The 23,053-nt window shown below is 44.9% G+C and overlaps 1 protein-coding gene across 1 annotated transcript in view; it reads left to right on the top strand.

Annotated features, from left to right (window-relative positions):
- The first annotated feature begins 4,684 nt into the window (after positions 1 to 4,684).
- The window catches only part of MYO10 (myosin X), a 311,116-nt gene continuing 292,747 nt past the window's right edge, over positions 4,685 to 23,053 (top strand). The window contains exon 1 of the mRNA XM_077492017.1: positions 4,685 to 5,055. Coding sequence (XP_077348143.1) covers positions 5,035 to 5,055 — 21 coding nt within the window. The 5' untranslated portion in view covers positions 4,685 to 5,034. The remainder of the gene's footprint in view (positions 5,056 to 23,053) is intronic.

Raw genomic sequence — 23,053 nt, forward strand, 5'->3', positions numbered from 1 at the left:
GAGGGGGAGGGAGAGATAGAGCGCAGAGGGAGAAAGAGAGAGCAGAGAGTGGGATAGAGGGGGAGGGGGAGAACAGAAGAATAGACAGAGAGCAGGGAGAGAGTGAGAGAGCATAGGAAGGGAGAGAGATAGAGGAGAAGGGGAGAGAGAGAGAGAAGGGGAGAAGGGAGAGCGAGAGCGCAGGGAAAGGGAGAGAGCAGAGGAAGGGAAAGAAAGAGCAGAGGAAGGGAGAGAAAGAGCAGAGGAAGGGGAGAGAGGGGGAGAGAGACAGAGAGAGAGGGAAGAGGAATGGGCTGAGACAGAGAAAGAGAGAGCAGAGGAAGGGAGAGGGTGAGGGAGCAGAGGAAGGGAGAGAGAGAGAGCAGAGGAAGGGAGAAAGAGAGCAGAGGAAGGGGGGGAAAGAGCAGGGGAAGGGAGAGACACAGAGAAAGAGAGAAAGAGAGAGCATAGAGGAAGGAAGACAGAGAGGGCAGAGGAAAGGAGAGAGGGAGGGAGCGACCACAGCTTGGAAATGGAATTAGGGTGGCATAGACAAACTACAAGCTGAGAGAAGAGGGAGGAGAGAGAGGGGGAGGGAGAGATGAGAGAGAGAGGAGGAAGAGAGAGTAGAGGAAAGGGGGAGAGCAGAGGAAGGTGGAGAGAGAGCAGAGGAAGGAAGAGAGCAGAGGAAGAGGGTAGAAAGAGCAGAGGAAGAGGGGAGAAAGAGCAGAGGAAGAGGGGAGAAAGAGCAGAGGAAGGGGGAGAGAGCAGAGGAAGGGGGAGAGAGAGCAGAGGAAGGGGGAGAGAGCAGAGGAAGGGGGAGAGAGAGCAGAGGAAGAGGGGAGAAAGAGCAGAGGAAGGGGGAGAGAGAGCAGAGGAAGGGGGAGAGAGAGCAGAGGAAAGGGGGAGAGAGCAGAGGAAAGGGGGAGAGAGCAGAGGAAGGGGAGGGGGAGAGCAGAGGAAAGGGGGAGAGATCAGAGGAAGGGGAGAGAGATCAGAGGAAGGGGAGAGAGAGCAGAGGAATGGGGGGAGAGAGCAGAGGAAGGGGGGAGAGAGAGCAGAGGAAGGGGGGAGAGAGAGCAGAGGAAGGGGGGAGAGAGAGCAGAGGAAGGGGGGAGAGAGAGCAGAGGAAGGGGGGAGCAGAGGAAGGGGGATAGAGAGCAGAGGAAGGGGAGGGGGAGAGCACAGGAAGGGGGAGAGCGAGCAGAGGAAGGGGAGGGGGAGAGCAGAGGAAGGGGGAGAGAGAGCAGAGGAAGGGGGGAGAGAGAGCAGAGGAAGGGGGGAGAGAGCAGAGGAAGGGGGGGAGAGAGCAGAGGAAGGGGGGGGAGAGCAGAGGAAGGGGGAGAGAGAGCAGAGGAAGGGGGGAGAGAGAGCAGAGGAAGGGGGGGAGAGAGCAGAGGAAGGGGGGGAGAGAGCAGAGGAAGGGGGGAGAGAGCAGAGGAAGGGGAGAGCAGAGGAAGGGGGAGAGAGAGCAGAGGAAGGGGGAGAGAGAGCAGAGGAAGGGGGAGAGAGAGCAGAGGAAAGGGGGGAGAGCAGATGAAGGGGGAGAGAGAGCAGAGGAAGGGGGGCAAAGGAAGGAGGAAGAGAGCAGAGGAGGGGGGGAGAGCAGAGGAAGGGGGAGAGAGAGCAAAGGAAGGGGAGAGAGAGCAGAGGAGGGGGGGCAGAGGAAGGAGGAGAGAGAGCAGAGGAAGGGGCAGAGGAAGGGGGAGAGAGAGCAGAGGAAGAGGGAGAGAGAGCAGAGGAAGGGGGAGAGAGAGCAGAGGAAGGGGGAGAGAGAGCAGAGGAAGGGGGAGAGAGAGCAGAGGAAAGGGGGAAGAGCATATGAAGGGGGAGAGAGAGCAGAGGAAGGGGGGCAAAGGAAGGAGGAAGAGAGCAGAGGAGGGGGGGAGAGCAGAGGAAGGGGGAGAGAGAGCAAAGGAAGGGGAGAGAGAGCAGAGGAGGGGGGGCAGAGGAAGGAGGAGAGAGAGCAGAGGAAGGGGCAGAGGAAGGGGGAGAGAGAGCAGAGGAAGAGGGAGAGAGAGCAGAGGAAAGGGAGAGAGAGCAGAGGAAGGGGAGGGGGAGAGCAGAGGAAGGGGGGAAAGAGAGCAGCGGAAGGGGGGAGAGAGAGCAGAGGAAAGGGGGAGAGATCAGAGGAAAGGGAGAGCAGACGAAGGGGGAGAGAGAGCAGAGGAGGGGGGGCAAAGGAAGGAGAAAGAGAGCAGAGGAAGGGGGAGAGAGCAGAGGAAGGGGAGGGGGAGAGAAGAGGAGGGGGACAAAGGAAGGAGAAAGAGAGCAGAGGAGGGGGGAGAGCAGAGGAAGGGGGACAGAGAAAGGGGGGAGAGAACAGAGGAAGGGGAGAGCAGAGGAAGGGGGAGAGAGAGCAGAGGAAAGGGGGGGAGAGCAGAGGAAGGGGAGGGTGAGAGCAGAGGAAGGGGGAGAGAGAGCAGAGGAAAGGGGGAGAGAGCAGAGGAAGGGGAGAGCAGAGGAAGGGGGGGGAGAGTAGAGGAAGGGGGGGGGAGAGTAGAGGAAGGGGGGAGAGAGCAGAGGAAGGGGGGAGAGAGCAGAGGAAGGGGAGGGGGAGAGCAGAGGAAGGGGAGGGGGAGAGCAGAGGAAGGGGAGGAGAGAGCAGAGGAAGGGGGGAGAGAGCAGAGGAAAGGGGGAGAGAGCAGAGGAAGGGGAGGGGGAGAGCAGAGGAAGGGGGAGAGAGAGCAGAGGAAGGGGAGAGAGAGCAGAGGAAAGGGGGAGAGAGCAGAGGAAGGGGAGGGGGAGAGCAGAGGAAGGGGGAGAGAGAGCAGAGGAAGGGGGGAGAGAGCAGATGAAAGGGGGAGAGAGCAGAGGAAGGGGAGAGCGAGCAGAGGAAGGGGGAGAGAGAGCAGAGGAAGGGGAGGGGGAGAGCAGAGGAAGGGGGAGAGAGAGCAGAGGAAGGGGGAGAGAGAGCAGAGGAAGGGGAGGGGGAGAGCAGAGGAAGGGGGAGAGAGAGCAGAGGAAAGGGGGAGAGAGCAGAGGAAGGGGGAGAGAGAGAGCAGAGGAAGGGGGGAGAGAGCAGAGGAAGGGGGGAGAGAGAGCAGAGGAAGGGGGAGAGAGAGCAGAGGAAAGGGGGAGAGAGCAGAGGAAGGGGAGAGAGAGCAGAGGAAAGGGGGAGAGAGCAGAGGAAGGGGAGGGGGAGAGCAGAGGAAGGGGGGAGAGAGAGCAGAGGAAGGGGGGCAAAGGAAGGAGGAAGAGAGCAGAGGAGGGGGGAGAGCAGAGGAAGGGGGGAGAGAGAGCAGAGGAAGGGGGGGCAGAGGAAGGGGGGAGAGAGAGCAGAGGAAGGGGGGGCAGAGGAAGGGGGGAGAGAGAGCAGAGGAAGGGGGCAGAGGAAGGGGAGAGAGAGCAGAGGAGGGAGGCAGAGGAAGGGGAGAGAGAGCAGAGGAAGGGGGCAGAGGAAGGGGGAGAGAGCAGAGAAAGGGGAGAGTGAGCAGAGGAAGGGGGCAGAGGAAGGGGGAGAGAGAGCAGAGGAAGGGGAGAGAGAGCAGAGGAAGAGGGAGAGCAGAGGAAAGGGGGAGAGAGCAGAGGGAGGGGGAGAGCAGAGGAAGGGGGGGAGAGAGCAGAGGAAGGGGGGGGAGAGCAGAGGAAGGGGGGAGAGAGCAGAGGAAGGGGAGGGGGAGAGCAGAGGATGGGGGGAAAGAGAGCAGCGGAAGGGGGGAGAGAGAGCAGAGGAAAGGGGGAGAGATCAGAGGAAAGGGAGAGCAGACAAAGGGGGAGAGAGAGCAGAGGGGGGGGGGGCAGAGGAAGGAGAAAGAGCAGAGGAAGGGGAGTGGGAGAGCAGAGGAGGGGGGGCAGAGGAAGGAGAAAGAGAGCAGAGGAGGGGGGAGAGCAGAGGAAGGGGGACAGAGGAAGGGGGGAGAGAGCAGAGGAAGGGGGGCAGAGGAAGGGGGAGAGAGCAGAGGAAGGGGGGCAGAGGAAGGGGGAGAGAGCAGAGGAAGGGGGGCAGAGGAAGGGGGGAGAGAGCAGAGGAAGGGGGAGAGAGCAGAGGAAGGGGGGAGAGCAGAGGAAGGGGGACAGAGGAAGGGGGGAGAGAGCAGAGGAAGGGGGGCAGAGGAAGGGGGAGAGAGCAGAGGAAGGGGGGCAGAGGAAGGGGGAGAGAGCAGAGGAAGGGGGGCAGAGGAAGGGGGGAGAGAGCAGAGGAAGGGGGAGAGAGCAGAGGAAGGGGGGGGGCAGAGGAAGGGGGAGAGAGCAGAGGAAGGGGGGGCAGAGGAAGGGGGGAGAGAGCAGAGGAAGGGGGGCAGAGGAAGGGGGAGAGAGCAGGGGAGGGGGGGAGCAGAGGAAGGGGGAGGAGAACAAGGAAAGACTCTATATAGCACTATATATCCCAGCATGGCAGGCTCGGATTCCTCAGCTCATGCTGCCAGCATCAACAGGTAATAAAACTTCGTTTGGGGAGAAGAAAAAGGAAAACCTTCTATTGGCAGCCTGTATGACCTATGTCATGCATGTAGTGTGCCCAGAGTTGCACTTCCATGTAGAGTGAACACGGTGAGGTAGGAGTTCAGAGCCCCATTGTAGGAATAGTCGGACTGATGATGGACAGGTCTGCTCCATAGAGCCGTTCCAGCTGTTGGATCCCTCCTCCCCCTCCTCACACAGCCCCATTGAGTGCACTGTGTCCTGCCGTCCAGTTGTTCATATCCTCATGTCCGCCCAGTGAATGCGGCCCATTGAGAGAACAATCCCACAGCCACGAGCTCACCTTTGACAGGAGGGCTGCCCAGGGCGCTGAAAGGACGTGTGCAGAGAAGAAGGCAGAGTGTAATGAGAGGGGAGGGACTGAGGGGGCAGTCTTCCCGAGAAGTGTACACTACGAGCACTCCACACACCGCACTCCACGGGACGTATTCCGGGCTCCGGACACACAGACTCCGGGCTCCGGACACACATACACCGCACAGTGTGCAGGGAAGGAGTATGTAGCACACTGTGCCCTCTCAGGATACTTACCTAGGACAAAGGTGTCCCTTCCACATCCCAGGAGGAGAGGAATGGAGTGACTGGCATAGTCCATCCAATCTAAGAGTAGACTTGCTGAACCCGGGACAGACAATGGATAACTTCTTTAGTGAGGTGAGCTGTGCTCTGTACATTGCATTGTTTGTATGTGGGACACATTTGTGTGATGTGTAATGAATACAGAGCTGTGTTATCAGTGTGCCCGGGGGCATCCTCTGTACCCCCATGGGGCTTCTAGGGGGACTATAGACAAAAGTCACTTTTTTTGTCATCTGTGTGTGGGATTTTCCTTTAATTCCTGTCCTATAGGAAGTCAGAGGGAATCCCTGTGTCTCCATTGGAAGAATTTTCCTCCATTCCTGTTCTGGTGACAACCCAACATTTGGGATTTACTTTCACTCTTGGTATATATAGAGTATCAATCTCCCTAACATTGGTGGGTCTTTTTTTTTTTTTTTTTCAACCCTTGGGTTGAATGAAAATAAATGACCCGATTCGCCTATCCGTATTAAATCCTCTCCACTGTAATATTTCCCTGAATTCAGAATAGGAGGATCAGCGTTGCAGGCTATAGCCAGGGGTACTGATTGACCAGCAAAAAAATGACAGGGTGGTTGTACAGAAGTCGTTTTGTAGATCAATTTCTGTATAACCCCCCTGCCCATACATAAATGGAAATTCGGGCAGTCCTCAGAATTTTGATCCAGGTATGGCCAGCTTAATGGGGGGCACAGACAAGTATTCCAATCCCTCACTACTGCCTTTAGGAAAGCATGTCTAAACCCACGTGCAAATATTGTTGTGTCTGTATATTATATATATAGATATATGTCTATATATCTATATATATATATATCTATATATATATATATATATATATATATATAGACATATATATCTATCTATATATAGATATATATATATGTCTATATATATATATATATATATATATATATATATATAGATATATAGATATATAGATATATTTATTATTATTCTTCACGATTTATATAGTGCCAACAGTTTCAGTTTACAATGTATAGAGGGGCAACCCAATTACAGTACAGTTCAGTAAAGGTACAAGAGGGCCCTGCTTGTAGAGCTTACATTCTAAAGGGAGGGGGTGGTGGTACAAAAGGTAACATGTATATATATATATATATATATATATATATATATATATAATATATATAGAGATGTGTATATCTATCTATCTATCTATCTATCTATCTATCTATATATATATATATATATATATATACACGTTACCTTTTGTACCACCACCCCCTCCCTTTAGAATGTAAGCTCTACAAGCAGGGCCCTCTTGTACCTTTACTGAACTGTACTGTACTGTAATTGGGTTGCCCCTCTATACATTGTAAACTGAAACTGTTGGCACTATATAAATCGTGAAGAATAATAATAAATATATCTATATATATATATATATATATATATATATATATATATATAGACATATATATATATCTATATATAGATAGATATATATGTCTATATATATATATATATATAGATATAGATCTCTCTCTCTCTTTCTCTCTCTCTCTCTATCTATCTATTTATATATATATATATATATATATATATATATATATAAAATATGATTTTTTTTTCTTTTGTTTGTTTTTTGTTACACTTGTTGAACAGATATAATAGAACAGTTTCCATGGTATATTTAAAGACCATGACATAAGAAATAAGAGACATTTGTTGTTCTAGTTTACCTACGCTGTAAGCTGACCATACACCTGTAGAATTTCTGTCCAAACTTCTCATTTTCAGAACGTTCATTTGAGTTTTCAACATTAAGTTGAGTCACGTCGGTGTTCAGTTTCAGCTGTAGGGACGAGAAGATTCGAAAGGAGCAGGATGGAAATTTTTTTACTCGAATGAACTAAGAATGTGTTTTTAATTTGGGGAAAAGTTGGAAAAGTTGTACTGTAGACCTGTTGAATACGTCTGGAATTCCATTCAAATAGCAGGTCTGGATGAAATTTCTAAAGACTATCAAACTAAATTAGTAAACTCAACAATGGCAAGAAAAGAATGTTCTGACCAATGTTTTTTCAGAATTTCTGTGAGAACGTTTGGACATAAATCTGTGTATGGCCGGCTTTACGGTCTTTTCACAGATGTGGTATTTGTTCTGATCAGAAGGGAATCCATGCTGATCCTCTGCTGAATCGAAGCAGGAAGATTGTCACTTTTGTGACATCCGTGTCCATTCAGTTTCTTCCTCACTGAACTGAACAGACCCATACAGTATTTGATCCATGGGCAGGTGGATGTAAACAGACCTGTGTCCGTTTACATCCTTTTCTCTTTCATCTTTCACCTTCAGATGATGAAATATTGAAACAAATGCAAACCTTCTGGCCTGTTTTTCTGGGGCTCCGTCTGGTCCAGTTGGCAGGAGATCTGTGAACAGATCCCCTGCTGGTTTGGAGAAGAATGGGACAAAGGTCACTTCAAGTCTTTATGCATTTACTAACTGGAGCTTTCTGGACCCACAATGGGTCTGTGGACAGCCATTTACATGAGACTGCCTCCGATCTGTCATAGTTAGATCTGGGAAAAGATGCAAACCTTTTCTTTTTATTTATTTTTTCAGACCTGGACTGAGTCAGAAGTAGTTGTGTGTAAACCGAAACACATTTGTTTACATCCGTCTACCTGTACACTTATATCATTGCGATCAGATTGGCCTGAAAACTGACACATCATATCACCTTTTGTGAAAGATGCCTTTCACTTTTTTCTTTTCTGGACCTAGACAGACTTGGAGGTATTCAGATGCAAACGGACGCATGTCTCTTTACATCCGCCTGCCCATAGACTAAAGCTACCCATATATGGATTGAAATTCAGCCGGGTTCAGCAGGGCTGGTTGTACCCAAGACAATCCATCGATCTTCTCGGGTACAAGCAGTCTGTCACATTTTTTACATACAATTACTGCTTGTGGCTATAACCGCTAGCAGAAGTCATTGTGTTCTGCCAGCCGAGAAGGCTCCCCGTACCCCCCTGCTGGCAGAACACAATATTGCTGCGAGTTTGTTGATGGGGGAATCAAGTCATTTTCTTTCCTTCCACCTGTGGTGGAAGGAAAGAAAATCAAATCATCTATGGGCTGCCCAGCATTGAGTTTTTGTTCAGATCCGTTTGAAAAACTCTCAGGCAGATCTAATCAGACCGCTCATCTGAAACAGACCATTAGATAAGTACTTACCATTTAATTTTTTTGGATTCAGTATCGATCGGGGCAGTTTTTTTCAAGCTTTTTTTCTCCATGGAACCCATGGAATCATTTCCAGGTCTCAGGAACCCCAATTAATCAGGGATCAGTGAGAAAATGACTCCTCTTAGAGTGGTCTGCTCAAGGAACCCCTAGTAACCTCTGAAAGGAACCCTGGATTGCTTTCTAATGAATGGCTGGACTGGAGAAGATGCTGTCTGGTTGTGATTCATAATATTACACAGGATGAAAAACTTTTAATAGATCTCACCTTTTCCTGAATTCTTGGAATCCTCCTAAACAAATTTCTCCGTCAGTTCCTGTCGCCTTTGACTTTCCTGTTTTTCCCTGAAGTAACAGGGATGTGATCTGGACGGATATATAAACTGGACCATTACCCTTCCTTGTCATTTATATCTGTCCTGCAGTATTCCTCATGGGTTTGAATCTGTGGCAGTGCTGCTTTCACTCTTCTTCAATGCATTCTAGGGCTTTTCTATTGCATTGCACATATGTTCAGGAGCAGAGCATAGCGTGTGACTGTATATTTTCTTTTTATGGCTTTATACTTATGTTATGTTAGTGGCCAATTCTATATACAACAAAACAAAGCCGCTATGCTTGAAACAAGGAGATGGCAGAGTGCCTGATTTTCTCACAAAGGTCTGGTATTTCCTTTAGTTTGGCTTTCCTGTGAGGGGTACCTTGATGGCTGGAGTTGAGCGTGCAGTCCGACTCACACCAACGAAAGATGACATGTATATCTGGCAAAGTACTTGGGAGAAGAAAAAGATTATAGAATTGTTATTGCCTTGCAGTGCATCCGAAAGCCAAACTTATTTTTTTTTCATATTGGGTAGAGCAGGAAATGGTTAAAACCCCTGCCAAATTTTTAACTTTTGCTATTTTTGTCCCTATGGGGGACCCCCCCCTCAATTCCCGTCCTATAGACACAACAAACTCATCAAAGTGATGGAAATATTCTTTTAGACATTTTTTACTGGAACTAGTGTCACCATTGAAAGATATCCCCTATATTTTTTTCCAGTGACAAATAAAAATGTAGCATTTTCCTACACTTTCTTTCGGGTGACACTGGTCACCAGGACAAATAGAGTGAACCACCTGAGCAGGGGACACAGACTGCAATACAATCCTGACAGAGTATGGTTTGATACACTTTATGGCTTGATTCACACCTTTGCATTTTTAGTGAATTTTGCAGATTTGCACTACAGCCCATTTAACATGGTTTCCTATGGAAAACGTTCAAATCCACAAAATGCATAGATGTGAATCAAGAGTAAAGCTGAGCTTTGGGCAGACAGCTAAAATACATACAGTATCTCACAAAAGTGAGTACACCCCTCACATTTTTTGTAAAAATTGTAATTTTATCTTTTTATGTGACAACACTGAAGAAATTACAATTTGCTACAAATTACAATGTAAAGTAGTAAGTGTACAGCTTGTATAACAGTGTAAATTTGCTGTCCCCTCAAAATAACTCAACACATATCCATTAATGTTTAAAACCACTGGCAACAAAAGTGAGTACACCCCTAAGTGAAAATGTCCAAATTGGGCCCAATTAGCCATTTCACCTCCTCTGTGTCATGTGACTCGTTAGTGTTACAAGGTCTCAGGTGGGAATGGGGAAAAGGTGTGTTAAATTTGGTGTTATCGCTCTCACTCTCTCATACTGGTCACTGGAAGTTCAACATGGCACCTTCATGGCAAAGAACTCTCTGAGGATCTGAAAAAAAGAATTATTGCTCTACATAAAGATGGCCTAGGCTATAAGAAGATTGCCAAGACCCTGAAACTGAGCTGCAGCACAGTGGCCAAGACCATACAGCATTTTAACAGGACAGGGTCCACTCAGAATAGGCCTCACCATGGTCGACCAAAGAAGTTGAGTGCACATGCTCAGCATCATATCCAGAGGTTGTCTTTGGGAAATAGACGTATGAGTGCTGCCAGCATTACAAAAGGGGTTGAATGGGTGGGGGGTCAGCTTGTCAGTGCTCAGATAATACACCATACACTGCATCAAATTGGTCTGCATGGCTGTCATCCCAGAAGGAAGCCTCTTCTAAAGATGATGCACAAGAAAGCCTGTAAACAGTTTGCTGAAGACAATCAGACTAAAGACATGGATTGTTGGAACCATGTCCTGTGGTCTGATGAGACCAAGATAAACTTATTTGGTTCAGATGGTGTCCAGTGTGTGTGGTGGCAACCAGGTGAGGAGTACAAAGACAAGTGTGTCTTGCTTACAGTCAAGCATGGTGGTGGGAGTGTCATGGTGCGGTGCTACATGAGTGCTACCGGGAACTACAGTTCATTGAGGGAACCATAAATGCCAGCATGTTCTGTGACATACTGAAGCAGAACATGATCCCCCTCTCACGGAGACTGGGCCGCAGGGCAGTATTCCAACATGATAATGACCCCAAACACACCACCAAGACGACCACTGCCTTGCCAAAGAAGCTGAGGGTAAAGGTGATGGACAGGCCAAGCATGTCTCCAGACCTAAACCCTATTGAGCATCTGTGGGGCATCCTCCAATGGAAGGTGGAGGAGCGCAAGGTCTCTAACATCCACCAGCTCAGTGATGTCATCATGGAGGAGTGGAAGAGGACTCCAGTGGCAACCTGTGAAGCTCTGGTGAAACTCCATGCCCAAGAGGGTTAAGGCAGCGCTGGAAAATAATGGTGGTCACAAAAAATATTGACACTTTGGGCTCAATTTGGACATTTTTCCTTAGGGGTGTACTCACTTTTGTTTCCAGTGGTTTAAACATTAATGGCTGTGTGTTTATTTATTTTGAGGGGACAGCAAATTTACACCGTTATACAAGCTGTACACTCACTACTTTACATTGTAGCAAAGTGTCATTTCTTCATTGTTGTCACATGAAATGATGTAATAACATATTTACATAAATGTGAGGGGTGTACTCACTTTTGTGAGATATTGTATATGAGAGCTGTTTTCTGACCTCAGCACAGCTCAGTGCTGCTCTATTCCTGGATACTGGTCTTCTGAAGACTGCTGTATCCTACAATGATGTGATATCAGTGGGAGGAACCAATGAGAGTTTCAGGGATCATAGAGATTGACACTCCCAGAAGTGTCGGTTTTCCAGCAAATTTAGAGGGATCAGTTTTTTTAAACAGAGTGAGATTGAACAGCATTGGTGGCAGGAGAAGTGCGTATTCAGCCTCTTCATTATAGGTATTTGCTTTCCTGGAAGAATTTTAATGCACAACAGGGTTTCTCTAAGGGCCAGATAGTGGCACAGAGAGGCTTTGATAGCCAAAATGTATCTTACAGCTGAAAACCCGCATATACTTTACGTAAACCTGATTATCAGCAGATTAGCTATAAAATCACCAGTGATGATCAAAGGGTCGTCTATGGATAATTTTAATTACAATGTATGTTATTCGATTGCAGAGACTATAAGATGCTGTACTATTGCCAATGTAGTTCAACCAGAATTTTCCCCTTATTTGTGCAGTGCTCGTTAAAAGTGTTTCAGATTGTAGCTTGGCTTGCGATAATTGGATGGTATTTTTATTATTTTTTTAATGAAAGAATCCATTCAGAATAATTGCATCCTGAATTGTTTAAGTTGCGAGTAGAACTCATATTTGCTACAGATGCCTGCCACCTGTTGCAAGGTGACCATATTACTGCATAGGGTCACACTCCCCTGGGGTCACTATACATGGACCAGTGTTAGTAAGTGACACCAGCAATCCAAGCATGGCAGGGGTGAGATAGGCAAAGTATAGGTTGGCTTCAATAACCAGAACTTGCAAGTCTCCTAAATGCTAGTTTTTACTGAGAGACTTGTTAGCAATGTTCTCATTTGGAAACTTCCAATGTGAAATGAGAACTTCAAGGTCAGCACTCAGACAGCAAGTTAATGCAAAACTGAACTGCATCATTCAAACAAGCCATGTGATGTGTTGTCTCGGGCTGTGTTGAATGGGTTGTTTGATTCTGTTTTTAATACCTTGTAATGTCTACAGTGAAGATAAAAACCATGCCTCCACTTACAATAAAAGGCACATTTACAAGAAACGAATATGTCAATGGCATACTAAAACTGCAGAGCAAAATGTTACAGAATTTAAAAAGTATGGTAAACAGAGACACAATGATGAATACCACGATCTTTTAAAATTTTGCTCCCCCAGGTGTCATAAGTGAGCACTTTGAAATGCATTTGCAATTGGTGCTGAAGGCCCTTTGACTTGTCTGATGAAAGGGTTCATTGAGCCAAATGGTGTGTTCAGCAAAGGTTTTGCATTTCTATGCACTACATCGTGTCCTGATTGTTACCTGTGATAGCTAGCCTCCGACAAACGCTACAGACCTGTCCTCATTTGTTGATGTCCCCAAACCTCTGCTAGGAGAACAATTAAATGTAGGCAAAACACAACACACATCATGCAGGTAGTAGATGCACATCTGCACATTATAGTTGCTGAAGGCATATAGTAAGTCTTTGTTGGACTTATGCTACTTGTATGTAACATTTTGTCATATGGCATCTATTAGTCTTTGATTCTCACTCACATTCTACGGCCCTGGTTTGATTTTACTTGACTCGCATTCATGAATATCCAGCTTCAGATCCAAAATCCCACACATGCTCTCGAAACTTAGTCCTTCTCCACAAACCAGTAAGAAGTATTGGCTGATAGAATCCAAGCACAATATAACAAGAAATGAGCTGGACAGCTTGGCAGCCTGTATAAAGCCTAATTGCTTTCCAAAACACTTTGTACTTGGTTATGTCTGTAAATTCAGACAGAAGTCCATCGCTGTGGTCATATGTATAATATTAATTGAGGCATTTCACATACTTGGGTAGTAATATAAATGAGGAATGCATGATTTTTGCTTCAGAGATTCCATAGACATCAAAAAATTTTATGTCCAGAATTGTTCGCAATATTGTTAGGACTAAAATTAGTAAAAGCTACATTTTTTGTTATTTTATATAACTATAAAATAGTTGCATGCAGAAAAGCTTGCTTTTCATGTAATGTTTTCATGTGTGCATAATACAAAGCGCCTTTCTAAATAGTAGTGAATTTTGTTATTTAGGGCCGGTTTACACTGAGAATCACACAGGAAGATTCACATTCAGTTCTGTGTAGTGTGATTTTAGCCTATTAAATTTGAATGGGCTGAAATCGCACCGCACCAAAATAGTGCATGCACTACTTTGAAAACTCACTGCAACTGGATCCAGTGGTACTTCTGTACCATGCGATCCCATGTAGGCAAACACATTGCCTTTGTGGCATGTGCTTGGGAGTGTCATTAGCTAAATATTGATACCCACAGCAGATTGCGGCTTACCCAAAGATTTTCAATTGGATTTGGGTCTGGACTTTGACTGGGCCATTCTAACACATGCATATGCTTTGATCGAAACCGTTCCATTGTAGCTCTGGCTGTATGTTTAGGGCCATTGTCTGCTTGAAGGTAAACCCCCCTCCTTGTCTCAAGTCTTTTGCAGACTCTTAACAGGTTTTCTTCTAAGATTGCTCTATGTTTGGCTCCATCCATCTTCCAATCAACTGAGAGCAGCTTCCCTGTCCCTACTGAAGAAAAGCATCCCCACAACATGATGCTGCCACCACCATGTTTCACAGTGGGGATGGTGTGTTCAGGGTGATGTGCAGTGTTAGTTTTCCACCCCACATAGCGTTTGCTTTTAGGCTAAAAAGTAAAATTTTGTCTCATCTGACCAGAACACCTTCTTCCACATGTTTACTGTGTCCCCCACATGGCTTCTCGCAAACTGCAAATGAGACTTCTTTCTTTCAACAATGGCTTTCTTCTTGCCACTGTTCCATAAAGGCCAGATTTGTGGAGTGCACGACTAATAGTTGTTCTGTTGACAGATTCTCCCACTTGAGCTATGGATCTCTGAAGCTCCTCTAGCGTTACCATGGCCCGCTTGGCTGCTTCTCTGATTAATGCTCTCCTTGCCCGGCCAATCAGTTTAGGTGGACGACCATGTCTTGGTACGTTTGCAGTTTTGCCATACTCTTTCCATTTTAAGATGATGGATTGAACAGTAGTCTGTGAGATGTTCAAAGCTTGGGATATTTTTGGCCTTCATGATGCTGTTTTTTCACTAAAGTTCTCTAACTTATAAACCTCTGAGGGCTTCACAGAACAGCTGTATTTATACTGAGATTAAATTACACACAGGTGGACTCTATTTACTAATTAGGTGATTTCTGAAGGCAATGAGCTCCACTAGATTTTAGTTAGGGGTATCAGAGTAAAGGGGGCTGAATACAAATGCACGCCACACTTTTCAGATATTTATTTGTAAAAAAAATTGAAAAACAATTATCATTTGTCTTCCACTTCACAATTATGTGCCACTTTGTATTGTTCTATCACGTAAAATCCCAATAAAATAGATTCATATTTTTGGTTGTAACATGACAAACATTTGGAAAATTTTAAGGGGTATGAATACTTTTTTAAGGCATTGTAATAGCTGACAGTGGGAGATTGGTCCATCCACGCTGTTTGGCATTGATGAGTGAATCTATATATTTTTCTCATTCAGCTCAGCGTGTATGGCTAGCTTTAAGCTGGCCATAGACAGAGCGAATTTCTTTTTTTGCAACCACAGGAATACCTCCCGCTGAGCCATTGTGTTCTCCCAGTGGGGGGCGAGGCAGCCATCCCTGGCCTCTAATAGCCAGTAGCAATAATCACATGTAAAATCCAACAGTCTGGTTGTGCTCAAATTGATCGCTCTATCAACTTGGTACATTCAGCCTGCCCATACATGGTTCAAATCTTTGCCAGTCCCTGCTGAACTACTGGCTTAAATATTAGGTGACCCGGTCACTACCTATATACACTTCATACTTTCACACTGGGGCTTTGGGGGTGTTGGCTATTTTTAGAGGCGCTTTACCAACGTTTTTGCTGAGGTTTTCGGCACCTAGCAGGTCGCTTTTAACCACCACTAGTGCCCGAAAATGGGTTAAAACAACCCACAAAGCGGCGCTATGCTGCTATAGCCACCCCCTATTCAGGCATCCGACCCCTTTTCAGATGCTGAGCACCTGAATTCCAGCAGCGGGGGGGGGGGGGGGGGGTATTTTTGAAGCACCTGAGTAGAGCCATAGGCTCTAATATGCTTGAAAAAAGGTGGACCCGTGGTGCAGAGCATTATGCTACGAGCCCACCCAGGTGTGTTAGAAAACCAAATGAATACAGGCATACCCCACTTTTAAATACACAATGGGGTTTATTTACTAAAGCTGGAAAGTGCAAAATCAGGTCCACTTCTGCATAGAAACCAATCAGCTTCTAACCCCAGCTTGTTTAATTTAGCTTTGGTAATAAAACCTGGAAGCTCATTGGTTTCTATGCAGAAGTGAGCCTGATTTTGCACTTTCTAGCTTTAGTAAATAAACCTCATTGTGTACTTAAAAGCGGGGTATGCCTGTAATTGCTTTGCTAACTGAACCCCCTTTCCTCCATTTAGGGAGCGCGAGTCTAATACCTGATTGGCTGAAGGCACAGACATCCCTATTGGACGCCTAGCAGAACAGAGGAGGAGACGCACGTGGACAATGGAGGATGCAGGAGCCGTCGGCTGCTTGTCCCACAGCTCACCGCTGTCCAGGGCTGGTGCAAGGATTTTTGACACCCTAGGCGAAACCTCATTTTGCCACCCCCATTGGCTCCACCCCTGACCCCACCCACTTTGCCCTGCCCTTGTGACAGGAGGCGGTGCTATACAGGAAGCATAGACTCTGCTTCCTCTAGCGCTGGCTCCAGTGCTGCACTGCGCCTCTAATTACACTACCTGCCAGACGGAGCAGCTGCCTGAGACTGAGTTACATGCTACAACCAGCAGACCGTGCAGATGCGGAGAAAAATCAGCGGCGGGGCGCCCGTAGGCAGCAGTGCACCATAGTTTGCCTAGTGGTAGCACCTGCCCTGCCGCTGTCACCGGGTTCCGGCCTGACGGCAGGCGAGTGGGTGGGGGGGTCATAGGGGCACAGAGGCTGCATGTGATGGGCACAGGGGCTCTAATTGATGTTTTTTTCAGTGTTTTTCAGAATTTTTCAGTTTGTTTGCGCCCCCCCCCCCCAAAAAAAAATTGCACCAGCCGCCACTGCATAACAAGTTTGGATGCTGGGGTGCCTTGGTTTGTAATGAGAGATCTAGGACGTTATAACCATCAATGTTGTCTTTATTGAGTCTGTATGAAAATGTACTTGTCACAAGAGCATACAAAGTTTGCAACAGTTTCAATACTATTGTGTTGTATCAATGACTAGTGCTGTATAAGTGGTTTTGGATAATAGAGGTTGGTAAGAAGCGGTGTGGCATGATTACATGACTAATTTAAGCTCACTGACAGACGCTCTGTAAGATTTGTTATTTTAAGTTCCATAAAACATCAGTGTACCAATAGACACATACCCGTTTGTTGTACATTCCCTCATACCATGACATAAATGAACCGTGCTTTCTGTTTATTATAGACAATTCCCATTCAGTGACTATACTGATCTATTTAACACGTCTTTTCTACTGATCACCTGCCTTTTGTTGGCTCGGTATGGAGGCACAGGTGGGAGATGTCCTCTGTGTTTGTATATGCATTGAAAGAAAAGCTTTGTACACTATGTATAATTCATTTGTTGAACTACCTTGCTTGGCGTTTATTTCTTTTCAAGATCAAAAAGCACCTTTAATATAGAAGAAACATTACCGGGAAAGAAACACTTTATATCCTTTATTTAACAAGTTAAATTGAAAGCTTTGCTAATGATTAACCAGGCATAGTACGTTAAGGCAATAAAGCTTCAGGATCCGGCTTCAGCTTTCTGACTTGTTCCACTTGTTAGCACTTGCTTTTTTTTAAACAGGACCATGACGTCACTAACAGTCAGTACAATCTGCTGACTACTACTTTTTAACCTCAGCCAGCTAACCGGGAAATCCTAGAAACCCAAAGTCAATGTTTTATGACTTGCTATGCGCTTTGTAACTGAGACACTATGCTGTAAAACTGTCTGTTTTGGAAACAACATATGCTCTCTACACGTCTCTTCTTTGTGAATAAAACAAGGGAGCATTCCATTGAAGTGTTTTTTAATATTTAGGGTTATAGATGGGCAGTTGTCTCACCAAGAATAGGAGGCAGCTGCCTATTCTGAAGCCCGGCGACAATATGATGTGATTATGTGTGCAGCTCAGCCAAAAAGCAGAATAAGACATACACAAATATTTCATTCTCTTTTCTCAATGACTAAAGGGGAGGATTGACCGTTTTGCACAGATCTTACAACAAACTGAAAAATTTCCTCTGGAAACTGTACATGATCTTCGGCCATCAGGGACAATGGGCATCAGGGACAATGGGCATCAGGGACAATGGGTAGACAAATCTGCACTAATTTGAGATGTGAATGGCTACTCTATGAATACATTGGGATTGATTTGTTAAAGAAGAATAGGCTGTTCACACAGCAAAGTAAATGTTTACTTAGAAAAATGGGTGTTCATCTTGCAGAAAGAATTTAGTGAATACGTTTAAAACAGTTGTAAAGGCATCTTGTTTTCGTAAATAAGACACGTTATACTTACCTGCTTTGTGCAATGATATTACAGAGAGCATCCCCAAATCTCCTCTCCTGGGGTCACCCGTTGAAGCATTTCACTCCTCCTCTTCTCCAAGTGCTGCCATAGCAAGCTGAGTGCTATGGGGCACTTGTGTGGACGCACTCCCGATATGGGCTGTGTGCGTTTATAGACACAGACAGTGCCGCTCCACTCGCCTCCAACTCCCTCTTCACGTGATTTAATTGACAGCAGCAGGTGCCAGTGTCTTTGGCTGATACCTCTGTCTACTGTAGGAAGAGGGAGAGAGCAGCGCAGCTGCAGTCAGGCACAGCACTGGATCAAAAGAGCATCCAGGTAAGTATTTTGGGGGGGCAGTTGGTAGCTGATCATGGAAGTCTTTTTACCTTTGTGCAGAAAATGTTTTAAGGTAAAAAACCTTATGCCTTTAGAATCATTGGGTGTTGAAATAAAAACCTGGTACACACACTACAGTTTTTTTCTGTCCGAGCTGCTGTACTAACCATGTGAAATTAGTTCAGCGATCTTCCCGCTAAGCTGTTGTTCTGATGGGGAAAACTGGCATACACATGAGCAGAATGCCGGCCGGCATTCTTTGGACCAGCAAATGTCTCCTGGCATGAGGCTTAAGGCCTCGTGCACACAGGGCGTTCGAATCTGAACACCTTTTAATTCTGGCAGAAAAAAGCTGCTTAAAAAACACACCTAAAGATGTATATTGCGCATATGTTTAGGATGCTTAGGCACGTCAAGTGGATTCCATTGGCCAGAATTTTCATTTATTTTGGATTCTATTGTCATCAATGAATGCTCAAACACTAAACGTGTCTAGCGTTTAGGCATTTTTGGACGGGTTTAGGCTTCTCAAGCTTTTTTTCTGCTCAAAAACTCCTCTCCAGAACGCGCTGCTGATGGGGGTTTTTTTGCAGGCTTTTAACGCTTTTGTTCTAACACTCATGTAAACACCCATCTGTGCATGGACTCATAGGCTAATATAGAAGTGCTTTTACAGGCTGGAAAAAAATAAATAGGGAGTCCAGACTGGAAACAGCAGTTGCATGATGACTGCAAAAGTGCATGCACTGTTCTTGTTGCAGCAAACTAGAAAAAGTAGGGTATGCATGTACAGTATATTTATTTGGGTGGGGGGTGGACATCTAGACAGAGAATGACAGAGAATAAAAGCATGGTTTTGCTCCTCTTGATGTCACTGTACTGTAATAGGTGAATATTACGTTGTTGACCAAGCCTACCTAAGAGGCTCACTTTCAAGAGGTGTGTCAGCAAATAAGCCAATTATAAAGGAACTGTTTAGGCACTCTTTGAAGTAAAAATGCCAGGAAAGCTGAAGTGCAGTTTGGTAAACAGATTCTGTAGAAATGCTGTTAATAAGAATATGTTTGGACAACACTAGCTTTGCTGCACCCAGATCCCAAGCAGTGTTGTCAGCCAACTACAGAAAGTTAGGAGCTGATGGTGTTTCTGGACGTGTCAATCAGCAGATTGTGTACCTGTAGCATTATAAAAAGACATGACATAGGGAAATATATTGGAGAGCTGTGGTAAGTATGCCTTTTTAGATTTTGCCCACACATATACTGTACTTTAGGGGAAATGTCATTGTATAAACAGCATAGTCCCTGGTAAAATGGTTAGAAAAGAGAAACTAATGTTTTAAATCTTTGTTTAATTATTTATAGGAAATCTATAAAACATGGATTTTAGGGCATACCCATGAAACTGGTTTATAGTAAATTACTGGTATGTTTTTTTTTTTTTAAACAGTAAGCTGAACCTGGTACCTGCCAAGTTTTGACACGTACCCGCTTCCACTTCTGGTGGGATTGCCTTGACAATCTGACCGGAAGTTCTCCTTCCCAATTCTTCCCTGCAGTCTTCTGGCACTTTTCATTTTTTTCTCCCAGACTAGACTTCCTCTTTACGGTCCCTAATTCACATTCATACATACACATGGAGCCATTTAACCTACCATCATGTCTTTGGAGTGTGGGAGGAAACCAGAGTAGGCAAAGGAAACCCATGCATGCACAGGGAGAACATGCAAACTCCAGGCAGGTAGTGCCGTGGTTGAAATTCAAACTGATGACCCTAGTGCTGCTGGGTGGGAGTGCTAACTACTTAGCCACTGTTCTACAACAAAAACAGCTATTCTCTACAGATAATCATTTTAGCAATCACATGATTCAAGCCATTTTTCTGTTCGCCTTTGATGAGCAGATATCTCCCTGAGAATGACAGGATGGGAGGTACCTCTGGAATTGGCTCCCGCCATGACACTTGCTCAAATTTTTTAGTTGAACATGTGCTTTACCTGAGATTCTTCAATTGTCCTACATTGCATATGGAGGCATCATGTTCACAAAGAGATTCTCAATAAAAAAGTATTAAAAATAAACTCCGAACTGGCAAAAAAAATGTTGAAAGCCCCTTCCTTCTTCCAGTGTGTACTGGATATACATCTTGTTTGGTCTATGGGAGCACTAGTGTATTACCTGCCTGATTCCTCCAGTATGCAAGCTTCCTTCCCAACAGATGACGATCCATCCAAAGCCCCCCTTATTTGTTTGTATGGCCACACTCTCACAGTTGTCATCACTTACAAGGTAAGACCAGTGGTCCTGACCTGTACCTGATGATGTGCAAGACCCACCCACATTCTACGCCTGGGAAAAGAGAAGACCGCAGAGACAGTTGCCATAGAACCAGAGTATAAGTATTTGTCTCTATTGCACCCCCTAGACAAAACTTTATTTGTATTGGATCAATATTTATTTTTGTGACCAGTCTGGAGTTGAGCTTTAAAGCCACATTATTAGCATAATAGGCAGGCAACTAGCATTTTCAGCAGGAGGTTAGAATTTGCAACCCATGTATTTCTCTGATCACAGATATGACGTTAAAAAGTCTGTTTACCTTATTCTCCCCATCTTGCCCCCTCACCCACTGGATTTGTACTCATGGTCGTTTACCATAAATAAACATCTGTACTAGAAGGGCTTTCCAATTACTTACAATTACCTCTGAAGAATCGTGTCTCAGGCTGAATAAGTTGTTTGGGTTTGAAATTTATTTTTTTTTGTCAGTTGAAAACAAATTCATGTGCCCTTCAGAGGACATGTGGTAGTGATTTCATATTCAGAGTCCGATGTGAATGGTACTGGCATGCTACAATTATTATATAAGGTATTTATGCTAATGAACACAGGATTGTGCAGTAAAAAATGAACTGCATACCCAAAGAAAACATGAAGTACCTTGTTCTCATATGCTTTTCTGAAACTTCACACATACTGTGCATGACTATCTGTTGTGATTGTGGAATGAGCACACTATCTGTTAGTCTATCCTAGAGCTGCACGATTTTGGCCAAAATGAGAATAACTATTTTTTTGCTTAGGATAAAAAGATTGGGATTCTCTCACGATTCTCACTATGTAAAATCTTTCATGTTATACAAATAAAATGGGCTAACTTTACTGGTTAGATTTTTTTTTTATTCATTAAAGTAATAATAAAAAAAAATAGCATTTGAAAGACTGCTGCGCAAATACACAGTGTGACATAAAATATTGCAACAACCACCATTTTATTCTCTAGGGTGTCTACTAATATATATATATATATATATATATATATATATATATATATATATATATATATATATATGAAATATGTTTGGTTCTAAGTAATTTTCTGGCAAAAAAAAAAAAAAAGATTTTAACTTGAAACCAACAAATGTCAGAAAAAGGTTTTAGTGTTTAAGTGGTTAAACTTTTTTCACTTACACACAAAGCCTATTCCTTTGACAAATTGTTACAATGTTTATACTTAAAGTGGAGGGCCACCCTGAAAAAAAAATACATTAAAAATTTGAAAAAAATCTGAAAAAAAAAATGAATTTTTTTTTTTAACTTACCAGAAATGCCTGTTGCTAGGCACATCGTCCTAATCTGTTTCTTCCTCCTCCGCAGAGATCTTCTATCTTCTCTCCTCCGTGCAGCGTCTTCTGGGTAATGGGTCGCGCTGTGTTCTAGGAACTGTGTGTCCCAGAACACAGCGCGCCCCATTTACAAAGCGATGCGCAACTCACGCATGCGCAGTAGGAAACGGGCAGTGAAGCCCAAAGCTCCACTGCCTGTTTCTCTTAGCCAAAATGGTGGCGCCAGGACCCAAGAGCCGAGGGACGGGTCAGCCTCAGGCGGCCAACATCGCGGGCACCCTGGACAGGTAAGTCTGCTTATTAAAAGTCAGCAGCTACAGTGTTTGCAGCTGCTGACTTTTAAATTTTTTTTTTTAAAACCGGACCTCCTCTTTAAGTTCAACTGATAAAGAATGTTTTGATTCTTGGTAGATTGCCTGGTTTTTCTCTTCCTTTCTTTTGAAGGCCATGGCTTCAGAAAAGCAGAGAGAATTCTTTACATAGGAAGAATTGTGAAACACTTTAGTCAAGGTCACGATAACAATTCTTGATGATTAATTATGCAGCTCTAGTCTATGTGTATGATTAATTTTGTCTTGGTGCTTTATGCAGATTAGTTAAAAGAGAGTAAATCTTTCTGTAGGAACACTTTTTCCAGTGACAACTGTCCCAGAGGGTATTTCCCTCTCTTTAGAGAGTCTTTCACATCCTGTTTCGTCGTGCAGGACAGGAAGTGGGGGGAAATCATTCCAGTGGTACACATCGGTTTCTTCCACTCCATTGTATTTCAAAAACTGAAACAAATTGGGGTTTAGATATAATTTAAGGCTCTGTGACACCAGTGCCACAAGTATGTTATTTATGGTAAAGAATGTATATTAAACCTGAACTTCAGGAATTACATTAAAACAGTGGGGCCTCTGCACTGAAAGGGTTAAATTTGGTTTAAGTCTAGAGGTAGAGGAATAATCTTTATCACTTACCCTGTTCCTCACTGCTCCATCCACTGTTACTAAGCTTCCCAGCCGGTGGGCACACATTGCCACCATCAGGTACAATGCAGGACCAGAAGCCCTGCATTATATCATAGGATGGTGAGGAAGCACCCATATTGCAGAATAAGAGAGGAGAGATGAGCTCTGAAAAGTATTTCTCTACCCCTAGATCTAAAGAGCATTTAACCTTTGCAGTGTGACAGGGACCCAAGTCAAGAGGATTTTTAGTGTTTAGCATTAAATGTTTATGTGAAAAAT

Source organism: Lithobates pipiens, unplaced genomic scaffold (genome assembly GCF_037356315.1).
Source record: "Lithobates pipiens isolate NorthernLeopardFrog02 unplaced genomic scaffold, aLitPip1_a1.2 Scaffold_19, whole genome shotgun sequence".
Taxonomy (NCBI): Eukaryota; Metazoa; Chordata; class Amphibia; order Anura; family Ranidae; genus Lithobates; species Lithobates pipiens.